Here is a 24691-nt window from a genome sequence, read left to right as displayed (position 1 = left end):
CTCCTTGCTGAGTCTTGGTCAAAACCTTAAGCATTACTCAACAGCAACTAGAACCTTGAAATCAATTTAAATATCTCTATCCTTGCCAAAACTTTGTATCTACAGAGCTGACTCTATAAATAATGATGAGGTTAAAACTGAACCTTCAACTATCCAATCCTTGATTTGCATTAAAAAAAAAACAGCTTATGAGTTTGTTCCCTTTAACTATGAAATCAAATGAAAAATCTGACCTTGTGATGCCCAAATTCATTCAAAATGGTTCCCAGTTTTCTGGTGTTCCTATATGGTTTTCGGGCAGCAACAGCTGGATGGGGGTCCCGCCAGTCGATGGACAAACGGTGATACCAAAGACGCTCACTTTCCAGAACATGAGCTGATTTAACACTAGGATCAAAACGATGCACTTCACATCCGTTGTTGGCCATGCCAACCTCAAAATGGGTATCATCACTTCCTAGGCTGTAAAGAAAGAGGACAGAAGTCAATAACAAAAAAATAAAATGGAGAAAAAGTGTTAACTGACAAAAATGGTAGTGCCAAGGTCAATTTTCTTAGCCATATCAAGCCTTCTCCTGTTTTAGAACATGGATGGTTATATATATTCAATAAACCTTCCTTCACAAAAAGCATTAAAGCTAAAAGCTTCTGGATAAAAGAAAGGAAAGAAATTAGGTGCTAAATGCAGACTAGAGAATCACATGTTCAAACATGTAGAACCATATCAAATTGATTTTTTTTAAAGATATAAGCTATAGTATCAATGAAACAAAGACTATCTAGTTGTCTCAGAAGATATTCTCAGAATATGTCAAAAATAAAAAGACTAAGCATCAGTTCCCTTAGGGAGAGGAGCATTCTGCTAACGAGGTAATTTGTTTTCCTTGTAATGACCATGGTGCTGTGCATGCAGTTTGACTTAAAACAACAGCTGCTTTCTTTAGAAATGGGGTGCATTTTAAATAGCACAGTTAAAGAAAAAAGGCAGACATATGTGGTTCCACTGAATCTGGTACTCAAGAAGCAAAAGAGGTATATCACCTAAATTCACATAAGCGAGGGGAAGAAATTAGGAATTAATTGTACTTAAGTATTCAGGTAACACATTGTGGAATATTCATATACTTACAAATTTCTAATTTACTGAGAAATATTTCTTACTTAGTGATGTAAGATTCATAGCTTTAATTGAAGCATCATTTTGAATGAAAAACATTAAATTAACCAAGAGAGGATGATTTTTTTAACAGTGAGTATGACTTTTTTGCCCAAATACTATATTTAGATGTGATTAAAGATAACCAAAATCCCCGAGTATCTATAATTGGCCAATGTTGAACCCTCTACTATTTTAGACTATTTTATCATTTGGAAATCTATAAGCTCATTAGATGACAATTTAGTTAACTGAACTAAGTCTTCAGTACAGAGATCTTCCACCTAGACATTCTTAATATTCTATTTGCCTTGTTCTTTCTTTCCCTTCATTCCCACTACATTGCTTCATTCTCACTGGACCCATGTCATATCAGCCCTCTGCTATTCTTCAGCTCTAATTTGCTTGACACTTTTGGCTAGAAAAAGATTCAGCACTCTTCTCACAAACACTCCCATTCCTTCTACCCAAGAGATCCTGTTTCCTATATTGAACCTCCTACTGAGCCCACACAGCTCAGAACACCATAATCTCTATCTGAGCTTTTTCCCAGTTTGTTCATGATGTAATCTGGGGTTGCAGGTTGACTTGCTGGGCCTAACTCTTCAGCCCTTCATCCACACTACTGCCATGCTCATCATGGATGGAGTGTCCTTTCTTGCCCCTAGATTTTTTGGCTTGACTTTGTGACTTGCATTTTAGAAGAAAGGGACATGATGCTAGTCCTGATACTAGGCTTTGAGCACTTTAGTTTACTCTCTTGTACCATTATTGTGATTTAAAAACATACCCTGGATAGTTTGCTGGGCTCATAAAAGAAACTAAAAACAAGAAGCAGAGCTGCCCCCGACAATCCACTGACCTTCTATGAAACACAGAGCTGCCCTTAGCTGTCTCAGCCTGAAGTAGAGTCTCTCGGCTGAACCTAACCTGGATCAATTGAAATTCAACTGATCTGCGGACATACAAGCAATAATAAATAATGGTTTTAAGCTACTGAGTTTTAGAGAGACTTGTTACGTAGCAATAGCTAACTGACAAACCTGGCATTAAATGTAAGTCCAAGAGTTGCAATAGTGAAAGTGAAAGTCACTCAGTCATGTCCAACTCTTTGGGAACCTATGGACTATACAGTTGATGGAATTCTCCAGGCCAGAATACTGGAGTGGGTAGCCTTTCCCTTCTCCAGGGGATCTTCCCAACCCAGGGATCAAACCCAGGTCTTCCGCATTGCGGGCAGATTCTTTACCAGCTGAGCCACAAGGGAACCTCAAGAATACTGGCGTGGGTAGCCTATTCCTGCTCCAGGGGATCTTCTCGACCCAGGAATTGAACCAGGGTCTCCTGCATTGCAGGCGGATTCTTTACCAACTGAGCTATCAGGGAAGCAATAGATACTGCAAAGCTTTTTTAGTAGTCAGATTTGTTTCTATATAGATCAGAATGTTATAGAAATCACCTGTCCCAAAAGATTTTTCACGTAATTGAATTTATCAAAATTTAGATGAGCAAACTTGTGTTTTCATGGAAATATGGAACTCAACAGACAAATGGAAGTTTGGTAGCTTTACTAAGAGGTAAAAACACTAGTCAAAAAAGTATTCATTAAATATAATTTGTATATAAATTTTCTAGAGTAAAGAAATGTGAATGATTTATTTCTGTTTGAATTTCAGAATATCATTTCAAGAAAAGATCTTCTGCTGTAAAACATGTATATATTTTAATCAAGCCTCAAAAAATTTTAAGAATTAACCATATACAGTTGTATAACTAATTTTTAGTAAGCATTATACATTGATATGTTTTCAATTTAAACTGATTCCCTATAGTTAAAAAAATAACAAATGCACTCTAAAAAGTTCAAGTTGTGTATAAATATATAAAACAAAAAGTAAAAGTTTCCTACCACCAGAATTTTAGCCATCGATTTCTAGAGATAATCACTTAGCAATTTTTTGTGTATCCTTCCAAAAATTTTCTACACATGTACAAGGATTCTCTATTAGAAATATCATAAGTACACATATACATATATAAGTTAGTTATTAGATGATGAGGAACGATTTTGGGTGATGTACTAAATAACATGAAACTACTGAAATTTGCACATTTTTTGTTATGCCATTTTTACTGAATAAAATCCACTTAATTTAAATATATAATATGCACTGTATCGGAAAGTAATAAACTACTTTTATTTAATCAATGCTTGTAATTCTTATTTCCTTTATTCAAAACGGTACTTCTTCACACTTAGTTTAAATTAGTCAAGTTTGTGGTAGGAGTAAAAAGCAAAAGGAAGAAAAAATTTGATATAAATAGGTGTTGCAAAAAGTGGCCCAAAGAGGTAAATTCAAGACTTAAATTCAATCCAGGCAGTTCCAAAGCATGTGCTTTTTACACTCTACCTCACTGCAAATAAGTGCAGGACACAGAATTATGGAAGGAATATTTGTGAACTTGGGGATCTACAAAATTGTTGGCTACTAGACAATAAAGCTCCATAAAGTAAAGGACTGTGTCAATCTTGCTTATTTCTGAATCCTTAGTGCTGAGGGGATAGATGAATGATGACAGACAAATCTACAAAATGCTGCACTAAGTGAAAGAAAACTACTAGGTAGGGCCTGGAATTGCCAGAACATACAGTCCAATATCCAACATGACATGGGGTGGGCTATATTTCACTGACATATTCATGTACATTAACAAATATTTAACACTTTATATTTTCAAGACACTACACTAGACATCAGAGACAGATAGATTAACCTGATGCTTGATCTGAAGAAATTCATAAGTAGTAAAGAAGAAGTATTTTTGAACAAATATCTATAATAAACTAAAATATAATTATTATTTACACCAAAAATGTATTTCATCTATAAGGAAACTATTTTCTGCTCTTATTTAACTGAAAAGAGAATTCACTGTGGAAAAATTTTACTTTATAGAAATTTTTAAAATATATATTTTATGTATATATTATAAATACAATCATGATCGTATGGCTTCTACCTTAAAGTTTAAGATAGTTGTTCCAGTTCCTGCCATCGTTACTGCATTCCAGCAATCAGGAAAAGTAAAAGAGGAGGTGAAAGTCACATCCCTTCTTCCTCATGGCATGGCCTAGAAATTGTACCCATCACTTGCACTCATATCATATTGCTAAAAGCTAGTCACATGGCCCCTTGCAGCTGCAAAAAAGTCTAGAATACACAATCTTTGGCAAGGTGACTGTGTGCCCTGCTAAACTCAGGAGTTCTGTTACCAAAGAAGAATGAAAGAATGAATATTGGTGGAAAACTAGAAATTCCTGCTACAAGCCATTTTTGAAACAGGTAAGCTGTCAATACATATATTCAAAGATATAACCCTTCATGAACACTGTAACCTATCCCTCTATATGGAGGAGAGAATAAATTATATAACTCATGCTTATATTAACAAATATTAATATTATTCTATATATGTTGACACAAAGGTTTGAGATCATAAAAAACTCTTCGGCACAGAAGGGTTGTCAAATCTGAGGGATTTGTTGAAGAAATAGGAAAGTAGGAAGGGGCAAATTATAGGGCTAAACACTCAAAGGTAATGGAATAACAGAGTAACCATCTTGGCCCTCCCCTCCTGATGTCTCAGAGAGCAACAACCAGGATCCCTAAGTGTAGTTGTGTGGGTTGTACACTAAACAACTCTAGAGGCTCCACTCCTAGTCATCATAATGATTACCCAACAGATGGTAGTAAAAGTTCTTGAGGGAGGAGATGCCTCTTCTAACATGCATAAAAGTGTCCCTTGGACTAGCTACAGTACTGGCAATTGCATGCCCTTTGATGCTACTGAAGGGTAGAAGGGATGTACGTGGCACTTTAAAATCCTTGATTATTCTTTATTAAAAATATTTCTAGGAGTATTAGGGTAACTGTCCTTTATGTTCCCTAAGATGCAAAAACTCAGAGTATAAACACATGAAGAGATACTCAATATCATTAACTAGTAGGGAGAAACAAAATAAAACTATAATAAGATACCGTTTCACAGCTACTAGAATGGCTATAGACAAAAAGACCAATAATAGTAAGTGTTGATGACAATATGGAGAAATTGGAACCCTCATACACTGTTGGTGTGAACATAAAATGGTATATAACCAAGAGATATGAATACATATGTCCACACACAAAAATCCATACATGAACATTCACAGCAATATCACTCATAGTAGCCAAAAGGTGGAAAAAACCCAAATGTCTATCAGCTGATGAATGAACAAATAAAATGTGGTATATCCATATAGTGCAATATTATTTGGCAGTAAAAGGGAGTCAAGTACAGATACATGTAATAACATGGATGAAACTTGAAAATATTATGCTAAATGAAAAAATCAGTCAAAACACCACATATTAAATACTTCCATTTATATGAAATGTCCAGAATAGGTGAAACTATAAAGACAGAAAATAGATTAATGGTTGCCTAGAAGTGGGAGATGAAAAGAAGGAAGTGGGTATGAGGAAATTGGGAGTGACCACTACTGAGTACAGGCCTTTCTTTCTTGGGGTGATGATAATGTTCTAAAATTGACTGCAGTGACTAAAAACCATTGAATCGTACTCTAAACAGATGAATTGTGTGGTATGTGAATTATATCTCAATTTAAAGCTGTTTATAAAACTAAAAAAATAAAATCAGACCATATATAAGGAAAGTTTTTAACTCTCATCATTGAAGACAGAAAGGTTGGAAGAAGTAAGACAATTTGCATTTTCCCCAGGAGTATCAGTCATCCTTTCCTCATTCCAGCAGGAACCAGAGAATCTGGCCAAATCATCAGCTAGATCTGTAAACTGCCAACTACTAGAGAGAAAGTAAGTGTGTGTGCTCAGTTGCTAAGTCGTGTCTGACTTTGCAACCCTATGGACTGTGGCATGCCAGGCTCTTCTGTCCATGGGTTTCTCCAGGCAAGAATATTGGAGTGGGTTGCCATGCACTCCTCCAGGGGATCTTCCCAACCCAGGGATCAAACCCACATTTCCTGCGTCTCCTGCATTGCAGGAGGATTCTTTTACCACTCTCAGAGAGAAAGTTTTCCAAAGCATAAATGACAATGAATAGTGGATAAAAAAATTTTATAATTACTCATTTTTATTAAATAACATTGCATAAAATGCCAAGATTTCGTCTAAAACATATATTCGTAACAGAAATGATATCATCCCTAAGCAGAGGGGAAAACTGATTCTTGAAGTATATGTTTAAAGTATAGATAATACATATGTTACATAAATAGATATAGTGTATAGTATTAAAATTTCATGGGGAGGATGATTAGGGAAAAAATTGTCTAAAAAGAATCCTTGGGACTATAATTTTCTAATTCCTCATTCATATAAAAAATGAGCTCTTATTGTGTTAATTAAACTATTCTATTAAAAGATGGAAATTTTGGCTCTGGAGCTCATTCATTCCTCTTGAAAGGCTCAGGGTAACCAGAAGCCCCAGATTTTCTGCCTAAGATATTGGCTCTTGTTGCCTAAACCACATATCAAATTTTCTCGTCTCATGCTGAGAATTTATGTCTTAAAACCAAATGGTACACCATGTCAGAAAACTAAAGAAGAGGCAAAAAAGATTTATCTACGTATTATCCCTTCTCAAGTTTTCTCCTCTACTCCCACTCCTACCCCTGAAATATAATCTTTGATAAAAAGGATTAAAAGGTGATTTTTCCCAATTCACTTTAGCTACCATCTTCATTCCCACCCCATCTCCCCACCACCACCCCTCCACCTCATATACAAGAAGACTTGCAGGGCAGACCCCATCTGAAGTCAAGCAATAGACAATATTATCACACGACCTCACAGCCTCTTCTCACTTAACTTCTCTTTCCCCTTCTCCATACATAACCTTCCTTTTCAGTGCCTTCCCCTATCTTAATTGGTCTATTCTATCCCTTTTCAAAACTAAAATGAATTTGCTTTAAATTTTCAACTGAACTTGACTCAGAGTATACTCCTAGAAAAATTCTTTTACATTAACTGCAGAATAAAAAGCTTTGATTTCTAGTAAAGAAATTTCAGACATCAGAGAGAATGTAGAGGTGATAATGCCTTCATTTCTTGGAGGTGGAAGAAAAGGTAAGACATAGATCAGAGGAGGGTATTCAGCCTCTGCCTTCTGATCAGTATGTTCTGAGATCCTTTCTTCCTCTCACTCCTAGAAGGTCACCTCCAGCTGCAGCTTCATTCATTATGCTCAGTTAGGATAGGAATGGCTAAGCAGAGCAGTGGCTTGGATGGTCTGCTGCCGCAGCCCTGGAGCTTAGAGCTTGGGCCTGAATGTAGGAGCACCATGACCCACTTGCCTCCTGCCCAGCCCATCTATCTCACAACTCTCCCAACACTCCCAAATGTTTCTGCTTCATTTCAGAACCACCACTTGTGGCCTGGGTCTCTTTCTTCCCTCAGCATCAACTGAGATGTTGTCAGTTGGCTATTTACATTCCCCTGAAGCAAACGATTCACCTGAGAAGATTCTCAATCCTGAGTAATAGTACAATCAACATAAACACCCATAATCCAAAGCATTCTTTTTTAGGGCATAAGAAATATTTTCTTTAATTTCCAGTTTTCAATTAAAGCATTATTAGGTTTTGAATCAAATGTTGGCCCTTAAAACCAATCCATTTCTTTTCCCAGTAGAATTCAACTGTTCCTATCTGCTCTTTACAAAGTTGATTTTGAATAGTGAACATTTAAATGAAAATAAGAAACTACTTTTTATATGTAATAATCTGAAATCTTACAGCAGAACGACTTTATCTAATGGCTTTGAAGTATAAGAAAAGCAAAAAGGAACTTGAAAAATTTCCCCCAAAACAGCTTTCCCAGTTTTGTTTTACTCAGTTATGTGCTTTAAATGAAATTATTCCAGGGTGTAAAATATTAAGCAAAACATAAAGGCAGTTTGGAGCAAGAAAATAGGACCAAGCTGAGATCTCTAATTTGCATGTAGAACTATGCAATTATTTTTACGACCTACTTTCATACATTTTTAATATGATATAAAATAAACTCTACTGTCACAACTTCCCATTCTTTCTCCAATCTTGCAGCATAGCTGGTGGGCTCCAAGAAAAAAAGAGCTCTGTTCTAATCAACTAGCTAAGCAATTAATTTCCTAATCTTCAGCCACCTAGTTTAATTCATGGCAGAACCAGCTTCCCTCTTAAGTCTTCTTACCTCAGGCAATGTGTATGTAGCAAATATATATTGAGTGCCTACTGTGTACCTCGCTTCACTGATATACACCATGGCTCTTCATTTAACCCATAAAAGAATGTTTCCATTATCCTGAAACTCTTATTTGAAACCTCTGTTTATTTGTTTTTTAAATCCACAATGACTGCAACTAAGAACTCTTGCGTGGTAAAGTTTGACAGCAATCATGATCCTCTATGCAATTAGCACCTTTGGGTGAGCCTCTGTATCACCCAAACGTTGGCTCTGAACCCTCATCATCTAGGAATCTGGTTGGCAGTTGTCACTCATGAGCCTGAACGTAAACTACAGTGGAGATGAAACCTATCGGTGAGGAACAAACATGACACTTGTGAGAGTCCCCGGTATTTTGTAAAGGACTCCAGGGATCTTGCCTGAGAAACTAACCACACAGCTTCTAGAGTCAACACAACAGGGTGTTCCAAACAAAAATAACCCTCTCCTGCCTTTTATTTTTTGTGAGATATATATAATTTGTAAATTTTCAGGACTGTTTATATGAATACTGATGCACTGAGTCAAATAGTCTCATTATTTTATACGTACCCTTTCACAACAAGCCCTCCAAATCTATTTGAACATTTACGTCATTTTCAGCCTGAATAACTGAATATCAGTATTTCCCACAGTTTTGACAAAACCTTGTTATTTTCACACGTGCTCCCTCTTTTATGTATTTTTTTAGTCTATAAGTATACACATATTTACCATTGGCATAAAACAAAAAAATCCAACAGAGGCCATTTGTCCTGGGTCACTCATCATAACTGTGTATAAAATTTCTTATATACTCACTGTTATTTTTTTTTCTAGGGGCATTTTTTATATTTTTCTGTTTCTAATAAGAATGCTCTAATACTAGCTGAGAATCACTGGCTTCACCAAGGAGATCATCATTAGGCTGAAAATGGAAGTTGTCAATTCACTACCAACAGAATGGGAGAGAAAGTGGCCTTGGCCATTGGTGCTCTGCACATGCCTAAGGTTGCATAACAGACAGAGGAGTCTAAAATGATGGCAGGACAAGAAGCAGAGCACCTGTTAAACCCTGCAACCATTCATAATTCGTCTTACTGAAAAAACCTTGTCTGCCTACAGAAGCATTTTTTGTTTTTTGGCTGTAAAATGTACTTACCCTAACGAATAGAGGCGGCACTGCTTGTTGCGTATTTGATGAACTAAGCCAAACCTGTCATCAAGACAGACCGACCAGGGCTTTTTTGTAGGGCTGGAGTCAGTAGCCAGGCTGTCGGTGCTCATGTGATCACACGCAATCTGTAAGGATTGGAAATCAATGTGAATAATTTAAAGCACTGGATGATAGATGGCAGGTAGAGACTTACTGCTTTCCCGGTCACCGAAAACCATAATGGAAGAGTTTTGTCCCTCTCCACTGATAACCATGCCCCTCCCCAGGGAATCACAAGATTGCTGTAAAATGTTTGGAGAAATTTCAAATACTAGATTATAGGTAACCTCGTGGAGATTAGAGGCAGGTTTGAAGGGAAGTTAAGAACTGCTATAAAAAAAAAAAAATTGCTATAGCCTTTTGCACAGAGTATACAGAGGACAACAAATCAGGACCAAGGATGGAAGAGAGGAGAAGCCAGGAAAGGCTCTACAGAGGTGTGTTAGTCTTGGAGGAGGAACAGAAGTTGAATAAGAGGCTGAGACCAAGAAGGGCATTCCAGACATGGAGAACAATGCTCCCAAACCACAGAGGTCTGTTACTCACAGCATTCCTATTAGAAGTTGTGAGATATGGCTGAGGGCATAGATCTTAGAAGGACACAAGATTATTTACTCCTTATCTCAGGCAGACAAGGTTAGGCCAACATGTTCCAAAAAGGTAGCATGTGTTAATCAACATAAACAACTGATCAGAGGTCAAGTGAGAATAATAGAAGCCCCAACTAACAAGATAGTACTGTCTGTGATACACTTCCAATAAGCTTCCTCCTGGGGGGATAGGCAAGAGCCCCAGATGGGAAGGAGGCTCTTCTTGATCTAGCCAAAGCACCTCTCCTAACTCATCCGTCAAAATTAGATAAGAAAACCAAAGGGAACATGTAGCTAAGTCAAGCGGAGGGAAGCCAGTTTCTAATTTCAAATGCACATCAAGTAAATATACTTAGTGAGGAATTCTGACTTGTGTTTGAGCCTGGCACAGTATGCACGGCTGAGGCTGTTGGAACCAAAGAAAACAAGTTCTGTGGCCAAGGTATTTATCTTACTGAGCAACAGTGTTTCCCTCTAATCCCTCAAAACTCTCATAGTCATCATGATGCCCCATGAATCATGCAGCAGTTCTTGCTGTCACATCGCAGACAACAGACCACTCCAGAGACAAAAGATGTTTTGAGTTTCATTGCTTTAATTCATTGGAAAACATAATAGTAAACGATTTCTTTCTTAAGAAGGTATTCTAGGCTTGCTCAATTCTTTAATTTATTTTCCAAAATGTTAATCTGAAAACAGCATATTATGTGGAGCCAGTGTCTCCCTTACTTTTGCTGTAATATAGGGCTGGCCTGGCAAAATCATCCTAGTACTATCTATCAATGGCTGAGAGAGAGCTTCCTGCTAGAATCTGGACCTTTTATAGGAAAGCTTAAAAAGTGAAATCCTAACATTTATTTGTTCTTTTCTTTTGATGAAACAAAATTTCAAATTTTAAGGCAATAAAAATTTCAACATAAAATTTTATGATTCACCACTTGTCTTGTATGTGCAGACATCTTTGGTGAATTTTATGTACAATGCCAATATATCATTTTCCTTAAAGAAGCAACTGGTGCAAAATAGACTGAGTCAAGTGACCTGGGGAGATTCTGGGCCTCACTTAATGGAAGTTCTTAGCTTAAATACGTATGTAGGACTTTATTGATGTTTATTATTTGTATTCTATTTTACAAGATTATTATTTCTTATACTAATAAATGTGTGACTGAGCCTCCAATAAAAGTAATGATGATTAGGCAACTTAAAACTATTGACAAAATGTATAGTCCTATAAGATCAAAGATTGTAATAGTGTAACTCTAGACAAAACAAGAAGCAAGCATTTCCTAGACCATAATAGACTAGCAAGACACATGGTCCAGAGCCTGATGGCCAAGTCCAGTAATAGCACATTGAGTAGGCTAACAATGAAATCCTTGACTGACTTGGGAATAAGCATTCCTAGTGCCTTGGGACAATCTTGCCATGACATGCCCCCAAAATCTTGGTCAAAATTCAGACCAAAAGGGAAGGGACTGTAAAATAGAGAATGTTATTCATTATATAGTTCCACAAGAATCAAGTCATTTGCCACTGCAGTCACTGACCTACAAAACACCTTGAAAGGAATTCAGAGCAAAAATCAGAATGAGACATTCTGTGCTCTGGAAAAACTGGCAGAATAGGCCTTCAGATAGTTAGATATTTTCAGGGGAAAATGTTTGAATCCAGTTTCCTGCATCTTCCCATACTTTGAAAAGCACTATAACCATTAACTAAAATATATGTTTTTCACTACTAATAGTAAATTTCTACCAAGATGTGTCAAGGCTGTATATTGTCACCCTGCTTATTTAACTTACATGCAGAGTACATCATGAGAAATGTTGGGCTGGAAGAAGCACAAGCTGGAATCAAGATTGCGGGGAGAAACATCAATAACCTCAGATATGCACATGACACCACCCTTATGGCAGAAAGTGAAGAGGAACTAAAGAGCCTCTTGATGAAAGTGAAAGAGGAGAGTGAAAAAGTTGGCTTAAAGCTCAACATTCAGAAAACTAAGATCATGGCATCTGGTCCTGTCACTTCATGGGAAATGGATGGGGAAACAGTGGAAACAGTGGCTGACTTTATTTTTTCGGGCTCCAAAATCACTGTAGACAGTGACTGCAGCCATGAAATTAAAAGATGCTTACTCCTTAGAAGGAAAGTTATGACCAACCTAGATAGTATATTAAAAAGCAGAGACATTACTTTGCCAAAAAAAGGTCCGTCTAGTCAAGGCTATGGTTTTTCCAGTAGTCATGTATGGATGTGAGAGTTGGATGGTGAAGAAAGCTGAGAATTGATGCTTTTGAACTGTGGTGTTGGAGAAGACTCTTAGGAGTCCCTTGGACTGCAAGGAGATCCAACCAGTCCATCCTAAAGGAGATCAGTCCTGGGTGTTCATTGGAAGGACTGATGTTGAAGCTGAAACTCCAATACTTTGGCCACCTGATGTGAAGAGCTGACTCATTGGAAAAGACCCTGATGCTGGGAAGGATTGGGGGTAGGAGAAGAAAGGGACGACAGAGGATGAGATGGTTGGATGGCATCACTGACTCGATGGACATGGGTTTGGGTGGACTCGGGGAGTTGGTGATGGACAGGGAGGCCTGGCGTGCTGCGATTCATGGGGTCGCAAAGAATCGGACACAACTGAGCACCTGAACTGAACTGAACTGAACCAAGATGTGTGCTTGCAACAGGCACATGCCCTGTTGTCAAAATCTATATCTACCTACCTCCCCACTCAGAATAGTCCTCAGAAGCTGAGAGACTATCTCCAAGCTTTTAATTCTCAGTGTGGCTTATAAAATTTTCAATTTCTTTCTCAGACTATTGATTAATTTTTATCACCATCCTCAATCCAGTTTTTTTTCTACTTCTCAATCTGCAATCACTGTTCAAAGGAAAAATAATAATAGAAAATGGAACTGAATCTTCTCCCAAGCAACTAGTAGAGAGCACATTTATTAGCTGGATCTGTCAACATGTCAATTTGTAGAATTCATTTCCTACTATTCTCCCACAAATAAATGGAAAGGATGCCACTGCCTACCCACTTCTTGTCCCCACCCACCCATCCAAAGGAGAGGTTGCTAATCTAATTAGTCAAACTGAGCATTCATCAAGCTTGTTCTTACTAGTAGGTATGTTGCGATGCCTTAAAACTTCATTGGCACTCGGTTCCACGCCCTGCCTCCTGCAGTCAGTTAGTTAGACCCAGGGCAGTTTGGTGAGTCCCAAAGGCATGCCTGGATCTCCTAAGCCTGAATTATTTATTCTAAGGTAGCTTCCTGGGGTATCTTTATTAAAGTGTTATGATTATCCCATTTGCTATTGTTTCTTTTTATGTACCCTCCCTGAGAACCTCCAAAAGACAGGGATGTTCACAGCTGCTTGTTCATCATATCTTCTCAATGCCATTTAAACCTAACTCTAGCCTCTCTTAATCTTCTAGATTAAGAGATTAAGAAGAGGTGGCAAGAATGCACAGAGGAAATATATAAGAAAGGTCTTAATAACTCAGATAACCACAATGTTGCAGTCACTCGCCTAGAGTCAGACATCCTTGAGTGTGAAGTCAAGTGGGCCTTAGATAGCATTACTATGAACAAAGCTAGTGGAGGTGATGAAATTCCAGCTGAGCTATTTCAAGTCTTAAAAGATAATGCTATTAAAGTGCTGCACTCACTATGCCAGCAAATTTGGAAAACTCAGCAGTGGCCACAGGACTGGAAAAGGTCAGTTTTCATTTCAATCCCAAAGAAGGGCAATACCAAAGACTGTTCAAACTACCATACAACTGCATTCATTTCACATGCTAGCAACGTAATGCTCAAAATCCTTCAAGCAAAGCTTCAGTAGTATGTGAACCAAGAACTTCCCAATGTAAAAACCGGGTTTCAATGAGGCAGAGAAACCAGAAATCAAATTGCCAAAACTTGTTGGATCATGGAGAAAGCAAGGGAGTTTCAGAAAAACATCTACTTCTCTTTTGTTGACTACACTAAAGCCTTAGACTGTGTGGATCACAACAAACTGTGGAAAAGTCTTAAAGAGATGGGAATACAAGACCATCTTACCTGTCTCTCGAGAAACCTGTGTGCAGGTCAAGAAGCAACAATCAGAACTGGACACAGAACAACTGACTGGTTCAAAACTGGGAAAGGAGTAAGACAAGCCTGTATATTGTCACTCTGCTTATTTAACTTATATGCAAAGGACATCATGCGAAATGCCAGCCTAGATGAATCACAAGCTGGAATCAAGAATGCCAAGACAAATATCAACAACCTCAGATATGCAGATGATAACACTCTAATGACAGAAAGTGAAGAGGAACTAAAGAGCCTCTTGATGAGGGTGAAAGAGTAGAGTGAAAAAGCTGGCTCGAAATTCAACATTCAAAAAACTAAGATCAGGCATCTTGTCCCATCACTTCATGGCAAAATAGAAGGGGAAAAAATGGAAACAGTGGTAGATTGTATTTTCCTGGGCTCCAAAATCACTACAGATGGTGACTGCAGACATGAAATTAAAAGATGCTTTCTGCTTAGAAGGAAAGCTATGACAAACCTAGATAGTGTATTAAAAAACATAGGCATCACTTTGCCAGCAAAGGTCCAGATAGTCAAAGCCATCTTTTTTCCAGTAGTCAGGTACGGATGTGAGAGTTGGATCATAAAGAAGGCTGAGTGCCGAAGAATTGATGCTTATGAATTGCGGTGCTGGAGAAGACTCTTGAGGATCCCTTGTACAATAAGGAGAACAAACCAATCAATGCTAAAAGAAATCAGTCCTGAATATTCATTGGAAGGAGTAATGCTGAAATTGCAGTTCCAATACCTTGGCCACCTGATGTGAAGAGCCAACTCATTGGAAAAGACCCTGATGCTGGGAAAGAGTGAAGGCAAAAGGAGAAGGGGGCAGCAAAGGATGAGATGATTAGACAGTATCACTGACTCAATGGACACAAATTAAAGTAAACTCTGGGAGACAGTGAAGTACAGAGGAGCCTGGCAGGCTGCAGGCCAAGAGGTCGAAAAGAGTTGGACACAAGTTAGCAACTAAACAATATCTAGCCTCTCCCACCATATTTCTAAAGGTGTGGCCACCTACAGCCTGATAGATGAGGGAGTATTTAAAATTTTTTGAGTCCCACTCCATATCTATAAAATCAGAATCCTAGAGTCTTATGCATGTGAACATGCACTTTAATAAACTCTCCCAGGCGATTCTTATGCAGGAGGTCCTGAGAGTTTCCTGGCAGCCTTTTGTCAAGCTCCACAGAAATGTTCCAGATTGGCTTCACCCGTGCCTTAGCAAATTAAGGGAAGAGGCTATGCTTGAGCTAGAGCTTTCAACTGAAAACAGCAGCACCTCCAACCTCACCCCTAACAAAGGGCCAGAGAGGTGACATTACAGTTATCCAGAGCCCCCCCCAAGAGCCAGGTAAATATTAATGGTCAAGATTCAGGGCGTTGAGGCTCAGCTGCTCCTACTTTATGACACTTAGGGAGTGGAATTTTATCCTACTAAAGTTAACTCTTTCTTCTTCCACAGATTTCCTCTTGTTCAGATATCCCTATTGGAAAAACATTCTTTTCCATTCAGTATCTGTTTTTGTTCCCCTTTTCTCTCCTAGTGCAAACATATAACACAGAAGTTTTTCCATTTTCAGTTTATTTCAGTCAGTCATGTCTGACTCTTTGTGACCCCATGGACCACAGCACACCAGGCCTCCCTGTCCATCACCAACTCCCGGAGTTTACTCAAACTCATTTCCATTGCGTCGGTGATGCCACCCAACCATCTCATCCTGTCATCCCCTTCTCCTCCTGCCTTCAATCTTTCCTAGCATCAGGGTCTTTTCTAATGAGTCAGTTCTTTGCATCAGGCAGCCAAAGTATTGGAGTTTCAGCTTCAGCATCAGTCCTTCCAAAGAATATTCAGGACTGATTTCCTTTAGGATTGACTGGTTTGATCTCCTTACAGTCCAACGGACTCTCAAGAGTCTTTGCCAACACCACAGTTCAAAAGCATCCATTTCTTGGCATTCAACTATCTTTATAGTCCAACTCTCACATCCATACATGACTGCTGGAAAAACCATAGGTTTGACTAGATGGACCTTTATCGGCAAAGTAATGTCTGTGTTTTTTAATATGCTCTCCAGGTTGGTCATAGCTTTTCTTCCAAGAAGCGTCTTTTAATTTCATGGCTGCAGTCACCATCTTCAGTGATTTTGGAACCCCAAAAAATAAAGTCTCTCACTGTTTTCATTGTTTCCCCATCTATTTGCCATGAAGTGATGGGACTGGATGTAAGTCAGCTTCTTCACTCTCCTCTTTCACTTTCATCAAGAAGATCTTTAGTTCTTCTTCGCTTTTGGCCATATGGGTGGTGTCATCTGCATATCTGAGATTATCAATATTTCTCCCAGAAAACTTGATTCCAGCTTGTGCTTCATCCAGCCCAGCATTTCACATGATGTACTCTGTATATAAGTTAAACAAGCAGGGTAACAATATACAGCCTTGATGTACTCCTTTCCCAATTTGGAACCAGTCTGTTGTTCCATGTCTGGTTCTAACTGTTGTTTCTTGACGTGCATACAGGTTTCTCAGGAGGCAGGTAAGATGATCTAGTATTCACATCTCTTGAAGAATTTTCCACAGTTTGTTGTGATCCACACAGTCAAAGGCTTTGGTATAGTCAATAAAGCAGAAGTAGATGTTTTTCTGGAACTCTTGCTTTTTTGATGATCCAACAGATGTTGGCAATTTGATCTCTGTGACAAATAAGGCCTATTTGACTTTGCATTCCAGGATGTCTGGCTCTAGGTGAGTGATCACACCATCATGGTTATCTGGGTCATTAAGATATTTTTTGTATAGTTCTGTGTATTCTTGCCACCTCTTCTTAATATATTAAGCTTCTGTTAGGTCTATACCATTTCTGACCTTTTTTGTGCCCATCTTTGCATGAAGTGTTCCCTTGGTATCTCTAATTTTCTTGAAGAGATCTTTAGTCTTCCCCATTCTATTGTTTTCCTCTATTTCTTTGCATTGATCACTGAGGAAGGCTTTCTCATCTCTCCTTGCTATTCTTTGGAACTCTGCATTCAAATGGGTATATCTTTCCTTTTCTCCTTTGCCTTTAGCTTCTCTTCTTTTCTCAGCTATTTGTAAGGCCTCCTCAGACAACCATTTTGCCTTTTTGTATTTCTTTTTCTTGGGGATAGTCTTGATCATTGCCTCCTGTACAATGTTATGAACCTCCATCCGTAGTTCTTCAGGCACTCTATCAGATCTAATCCCTTGAACCTATTTGTCACTTTCACTGTATAATCATAAGGGATTTGATTTAGGTCATACCAGAATGTTGTAGTGGTTTCCCCTACTTTCTTCAATTTAAGTCTGAATTTGGCAATAAGGAGCTCATGATCTGAGCCACAGTCAGCTCCCGGTCTTGTTTTTGCTGACTGTATAGAGCTTCCCCATCTTTGGCTGCAAAGAATATAATCAGTATGATTTCATTATTGACCATCTGGTGATATCCATTTGTAGAGTCTTCTCTTGTGTTGTTGGAAGAGGGTGTTTGCTATGACCAGTGTGTTCTCTTGGCAAAACTCTGTTAGACTTTGCCATGCTTCATTTTATACTCCAAAGCCAAATTTGCCTGTTACTCCATGTACATCTTAACTTCCGACTTTTACATTCCAGTCCCCTATGATGAAAGGGACATCTTTTTTGGGTGTTAGTTCTAGAAGGCCTTGTAGGTCTTCATAGAACCATTAACTTCAGCTTCTTTGGCATTACTGGTTGGGGCTTAGACTTGGATTACTGTGATATTGAATGGTTTGCCTTGTAAATGAACAGAGATCATTCTGTCTTTTTTGAGATTGCACCCAAGTACTGCATTTCGGACCCTTGTTGACTACGAGGGCTACTCCATTTCTTCTAAAGGATTCTTGCCCATAGTCGTAGATATAATGGTCATCTGAGTTAAATTCACCCATTCCAGTCCATTTTAGTTCACTGATTCCTAAAATTTGATGTTCACTCTTGCCATCTCCTGTTTGGCCACTTCCAATTTACCTTGATTCATGGACCTAACATTCCAGGTTCCTATGCACTATTGTTCTTTACAGCATCGGACTTTACTTCCATCACCAGTCACATCCACAACTGGGTGTTGTTTTTGCTTTCATTGTTTTTTTCCATTTTAACTATTTATTAATCATCTCATTTATAGACATTAGCTTTTGAAAACAACTAGGAGTCCTCAGTAAAATTCAGCTCCTAAAAACTAATTAAATATTGATTTTTCAAACTTTCTTGTTGAGATTTATGGCCAGGGCTTCAGTGAAGTCGCTTGCAAGCAAAACCAATGAGGGCAGTAACTCCTAGCTAAGCTTTAATTTAGGTAAATATGGTTTTTTTTTTCTCCCTCCAATTCCCCTTGTAATTTTAGCCAAATAAAGAGAATTAAACAAAGGAAAACAGATTGCAAGAAAAAAAAAGTGTTTCCTGAAATGACTTTTAGTTAATTTCACTTGAAGAGATCTAATTTATTTTCATTTCCTTTTGTATCCCAATAGCCTGAATAGCATTTCTGCCAACCCATAACCAGAATCTGGCAAAAGGAGCCCTTAAATTTTGAGTACGTTGGCAAGAATCACTTCAATAATCAAATTGTATGTTAATGTAACACATTATTTTGAAAGGCAAAATATCAAGGAAAGAGTTGTGTTTTTGTTGCTCTTATCCAAATTTGTGTGAGTGTGAATGTGTGTGTATGTGTGTGTAGCAGTAAATATAATAGAAACTATTGTTTTATTAATAAATATGCAAAATCTGAATCCCCAGAGCCATAGGTTCTTATGTCATTCTTAGGAACAGTTAGATGGGTAAATGACTAGATAGATAGATAGATAGGCTGACTTTAAAACATATTTTTTCTTTTTAAAACAGCAACTGTTGCTTATATTAATTTTGTACTGCAAGCCGTGCTTCCTGAAGGCATATGGTTTGGGGGTTGCCATAGAAAGCTGAATCTGGAGCCTTCCTTTAGAACAGAGGACTGGGTTTATGATTTAACCATTTCTTGTTAGCAGATCATCTATGCCAGAACTCAGAGATACAATTCCAGTCTTTCACACTAGAAAACAATACCTACTAAAACTCAGCTTGATATTCTGCCCACTCTACCCAAATCCATATCCTTTGGTGTTTCATTAAAAAATGCAGGCCCCCAACCACACCTTTAAGGTCACCACAATACACAAGTCCATGGGCATCTTCCCCACCACAGTCTAATGTCACACTGTCCCATGCTCCTCCGCGCTTCTGTTCCCAAGCTCCCTGGGCGTGGGAAAGCTTACCCACCTATCTGTCCTCTCTGTTAAAGAACAACAGCTCTCTTACTCCCTAGCTGTTTACCAGTGTGTGGGAGTATTTAATTCAAGTCTGACATCCCAGCCAGTGCCTAACACCATATCTTCCTCAGAGCAAGTACTCAACAAATGTCTGCTGAATTGATGAATGAGTAATCAATGATGAACATATCAAATGCTAGGTTTTGCTGTACAAGCTTGAATATGGATTTGAGGGAAACATACATACATATATATATATACACATATTAAACCAGCATAAGAGGATGGAGGTGGAATTTGCTTAAGTACCTACAGAGGTTTTTTGGGGTTTTTTTTGTTTTTTGCTTTCCCATTATGACTCACTACTGCTAACTGTGAAAATTTTAGGTAATAGGGACTCTAATATTCTGCCAGTTTTGTAGGCGTTCATTGTCGAGATGAGTTCTAGAAAAGGCACAAGCTTCCAACGCAGCTGAAAAGCTCTGCACTACAGAGAAAAGGGGAGGGAGCACTGGTTAGCAGGATTCCGATTAAACCAGTTAGTGCCATCTCTGATGAGCTCCCACCTCCTGGGCTAGTGACTCAGAAGCACAGAAAAGCACAGGACTTTAGCTGGTAAAATGACCTCTGATTACAAAACCATTGTGAGGTCTGGAACTTTATCTAGTCCCTTCTAGAGGATGCAAAGCCTTCTAGCGAGCTTCAACAACGAAATCTCTATTATTATACTCCTCAAGGCGAATAATAATTATATGTCCATTTATCTACCTTCCCAACTAGTTTGTTAGCCACTTGAAGGCACAGACTATTCCCAAGGCCTACATTTCTGGCACAGAGTAGGTGCTCAGTAATACCTGGTTAATAATAATTCTATCCAAGTCTTACGGTAAAAACTCACAGAGCTGGGAGGGACCTTAGAAATAATTTGATACAATCTCTTTCTTTCCAAGATCAGAACAGTCAGAACCAGACAAGCAAAATAAATTGCCCAGGATCACAACATCAGACCACATCACAGGATGCTTTTTTTTAAAGAATTTTTCCCTCTCAGTCCATAACTCATGGGAAAACTCCAAGAGGGACTTGAAATGATGCTTTCATGCCTCAAGAGCTAAGTTAATATGCTTTTTATAAGTTACAGAACATTAACCTGAAATACATATAAAATGGAATTTCAAGGCTTTCACATGGTCAATTTTTGTGTGTGGGGGGGTGGGGCAAGGGGTTAAGCCCACCATTCTCAAATTCAACTCATACTTTTAACACCTTCCTCTGGGGCTTTTAGGGGCTTCTAAAAGTCACAGTTAAGAGGTCTAGTTTCTTATTCTTTATGTAAAACCAAACTATAAAATTAAAACTTCAGTATTTTAATTAAGTCGGTGTAAGTCCACCAAATTAATTTGCAGAAGCAAAATAAGATGAAATTATGTAAAGCACGGGGACCAATTTATCATCCCATTACTCAAGATGAATTCAACAAGCTTTTGCTTCCATGTCTAGGTGACAAGTATTGAAATCTCTGGTGTCTGACTGCATCATATGAGAAATGAAGGTTTTTTTTTACCCCTAAATTAGCCTTCTAAAATTCCAGAAATATATGTTCCACCATGGATGAAAAATGGGCTTGGCCGCCAGTGAGGTTGGGCAGAGAAAGTGGGATGCCAAAAGCCAGTGAGCTGAAGGGAGATCAAAAGGCCCAGGGACCCCTCAGTACCACACCAGCTCCATAGTGCAGCTTCCGGGGCTGCAGCTTCACGGTCTGAGTTCTTAATTTACTAGCACTCTCAGTCCAGAGCGAAGTTTCCCTCAGGCCTTGATTTCCTTTTCCATCTCTCTTTCCTCAGGATCAGGCTACTTGAGAATGGAACCTCCTGATTAATGTGTCAAGAGCCATAGACTCTCCTTAATGAAGGGTCTCTGCCCGCTAGGGGCACCAGGCAGGAGCTGCCACAATGTGTTAAGTCACTAATGAAGGCGGTGCTCAGTAATGATTTAAAGGGCCCTAGGAACAGAGAGCCTTCGGATTCATTAGCTTCTCTTCTGACTGCCTGCGAAGTCTCCTTGGCTCTCTGGCCTAACGCGTCTCTGTCTGCCAACCTTCTGTAGCAGAAAAGTGAAAAGGCACATTTCTCCAAATTGGGACTTGAATCTCCAGATGATGGTTTTGGTTTGTGACACACTGGACTGCCTACTCAAGGGCAAGAATCTGTCACTTCAAATGGTTTCCCAAAGCAATTTTCTCAAGTGGATCTTTAAAACACATTGCGGTGAATCATTAAAACATCTCGGGGTGACGATACTCCTGGAAGGGATAAGATGCCAAAGCAGATGGAAGGCACCTATTATCTGCCTCTAGGAGAGCAGATATATTTCAGCAGTAAGGCCTCAGAAACTGTCCCTATCAAGCATCTATCAGGAGGCACTGAGAAACTTCCCAGACCCTTATTGACAAATCCTTTAAAAGGGGCAACTGGCATCTTTTACAGTTTCCAAACCCACTTGTGCTTGAAACACAACCTGAATGGTGCTGATGTATCTCAGGAACCTCAAGGCTTCTTCATCCAGGGAGCGAGCAGGGCCTGCCCAAGGCTGAAGTTTTATTTGCCACCGGGGACCCTATGAGGAGAAAACATAGGTTAGTGTGAAAAGGATCAGGAGGTTGGGGTGGGGGTAGGAAGGGTGCAGAGTATCAGGGAGGTAAGACTGTTTGCCACCTGCAAAACAAACACTGCTGCTCTTGAGCAGCAGGGAGGTGGTTTGGGGGTGCTATCATTAAGGCCGCATCAGTCACAGGGAGACAAATGAGGCCTGAGAAAGCTCAGCTACCAGCTTAAGCAGGAGACTGCAAAAGCCAGATGGGATGTCTGTCTCGAGCTTCTGATCAAAGGCAAACTCCACTTGACCCCATCAGGCTCTCTCAACTGCAGCTTTGTATTACCCGGAGCTTTTCCCCATTGTGGAAAAAACCTCCACGGTCTATGGTTACAGCTTCAAAAATAGGTGCCTCCTAAGGGCCAGTTTTGTTGTCATGACACCATAATGCCTGAATCCTCAGGGTGCTTGGGTACCCCCCGCTCCTAGCAGAGGGAAATGTGGGGGGAGGAGAAGGGGCACCACTGGGTATTCCAGACTTCAGTGCCCCTGTCGTCTGCACCATGCATGTGCCAACAGACCTTAGAGCTTGCACCACCAGGGTTGGCAATGGTGGCCTTCTAGCTCTCCAAGACAACCTCCAGCTTTCAGCAAAAGACGCAAGGAGTTCCCAGCAGCAGAGTGATCAGAACCCTAAGCCTCCTTCTGTGGCAAGGGTAGAGTAGATGAAGGGTTGAAGGAAAGTAGTGGTGATCTAGAAGAATCAAAATTGGGGATACCTCCAGTCAAAAGGAAGCTCTAGTCATGAAATCCTTTCTAGAACTCAAGTTCCCCACCTATAGTGGTCACCACCTGGAAACCTCCAGGAGACTCACTGTGATCCCAAGGGCAGAGTATGGTGCAGGGTGTAGGGTGGGGAAGGGCAGGGGCCTGGGCAAGGAGAAGCCCCAGCAGTTGGCAGGGTGAACATCTCATGTGAGGAAAGACTTCGGGAGTCTTGGCACAGAGCTTCCTGCAAAGTGGTTAGGATGGGCTCCCAAACCCCATTTTATGGGGAGGAAGAGGGCAGGGGAGGGTTCTGGGGATCATTTTGTACACAACCCTCCCCTGCCCTCTTCCTCACCATAAAGTGGGGTTCAGGAGCCCATCTTAACCACTTTGCAGGAAGGGTTCTGGGGACAAAACAAGGATCATGTACACACATTGTTCTCCAGTCAGATATTGCAATGGTCTGAATGTTTGTCCCCACCCCCAAAATTCCTGTGTTGAAATCCTAATGCCCAATGTGATGATATGAGGAGGTGGAACTTTGGGAGGTCCTTACATCGTGAGGGTAGGGCCTTCATGAATAGGATTAGTGCTCTAGCTCCCTGGGCCCTACCACCATGTGAGGACACAGCAAGAAGGCAGTCATCTGCAGCCCAAAAGAGGACCTTCACCAGGATCCAACCATGCTGGCACACTAATCTTGAACATCAGCCTCCAGAACTGTGGGCTTTCAATTTCTGTTGCTTATAGGCCACCCAGTCTGTAGTATTTTGTGACGGCAGCCAGAGGTATTAGACAGGTATAAGACAGGTATAAGACAGGTATTATGGCAAGAACTGTCTGTCACCCAAAAAGAAACATCTAAACAGACTAGTACTGTGGCACTTTCTGTTCAGTTCAGTTCAGCCACTCAGTCATGTCCGACTCTTTGTGACTCCATGGACTGCAGCACACCAGGCTTCCCTATACATCACCAACTCCCAGAGCTTGCTCAAACAAACTCATGTCCATCGTGTGGGTGATGCCATCCAACCATCTCATCCTCTGTTGTTCCCTTCTCCTCTTGCCTTTAATCTTTCCCAGAATCAGGGTCTTTTCCAATAAGTCAGTCCTTCCCATCAGGTGGCCAAAGTATTGGAGTTTCAGCTTCAGCATCAGTCCTTCCAATGAATATTCAGGACTGGTTTCCTTTAGGATTGACTGGTTGGATCTCCTTGTAGTCCAAGGGACTCTCAAGGGTCTTCTCCAACACCACAGTTCAAAAGCATCAATTCTTCAGTGCTCAGGTTTCTTTATAGTCCAACTTTCACATCCATACATGACTACCGGAAAAACCATAGCTTTGACTAGGTGGACCTTTGTTGATAAAGAAATGTCTCTAATTTTCAACATGCTGCCTACGTTGGTCATAGCTTTTCTTCCAAGGAGCAACCGTCTTTTAATTTCATCCCTGCAGTCACCATCTGTAGTGATTTTGGAGCCCCAAAAAATAAAGTCTGACACTGTTTTCATTGTTTCCTCATCTACTTTCCATGAAGTGATGGGATCAAATGCCATGACCTTAGTTTTCTGAATGTTGAGTTTTAAGCCAACTTGTTCACTCTCCTCTTTCACTTTCATCAAGAGGCTCTTTAGTTCTTCTTTGCTTTCTGCTATAAGGGTGGTATCATCTGCGTATCTGAGGTTACTGATATTTCTCCCGGCAATCTTGATTCCAGCATGTGCTTCACA

The 24691-nt window shown here is 39.6% G+C and overlaps 1 protein-coding gene across 3 annotated transcripts in view; it reads right to left on the bottom strand.

The window, feature by feature from the left end:
• METTL24 (methyltransferase like 24) overlaps window positions 1–24691 on the bottom strand; it is a 163504-nt gene that overhangs the window by 104634 nt on the left and 34179 nt on the right. For all 3 annotated transcript variants that reach the window (XM_081530632.1, XM_081530633.1, XM_081530630.1), the window contains exons 2-4: window positions 22118–22216; window positions 9587–9726; window positions 234–462 (exon numbers count right to left, since the gene is read on the bottom strand). In XM_081530632.1, coding sequence (XP_081386758.1) covers window positions 234–462; window positions 9587–9726; window positions 22118–22216 — 468 coding nt within the window. The remainder of the gene's footprint in view (window positions 1–233; window positions 463–9586; window positions 9727–22117; window positions 22217–24691) is intronic.

The sequence above is a fragment of the Giraffa tippelskirchi genome, chromosome 9 (assembly GCF_054371585.1).
Source record: "Giraffa tippelskirchi isolate mGirTip1 chromosome 9, T2T-mGirTip1v1.2.pri, whole genome shotgun sequence".
Taxonomy (NCBI): Eukaryota; Metazoa; Chordata; class Mammalia; order Artiodactyla; family Giraffidae; genus Giraffa; species Giraffa tippelskirchi.
Note: the sequence above shows the minus strand (reverse complement) of the source record. Positions and strands in the feature narration are given on the sequence as shown.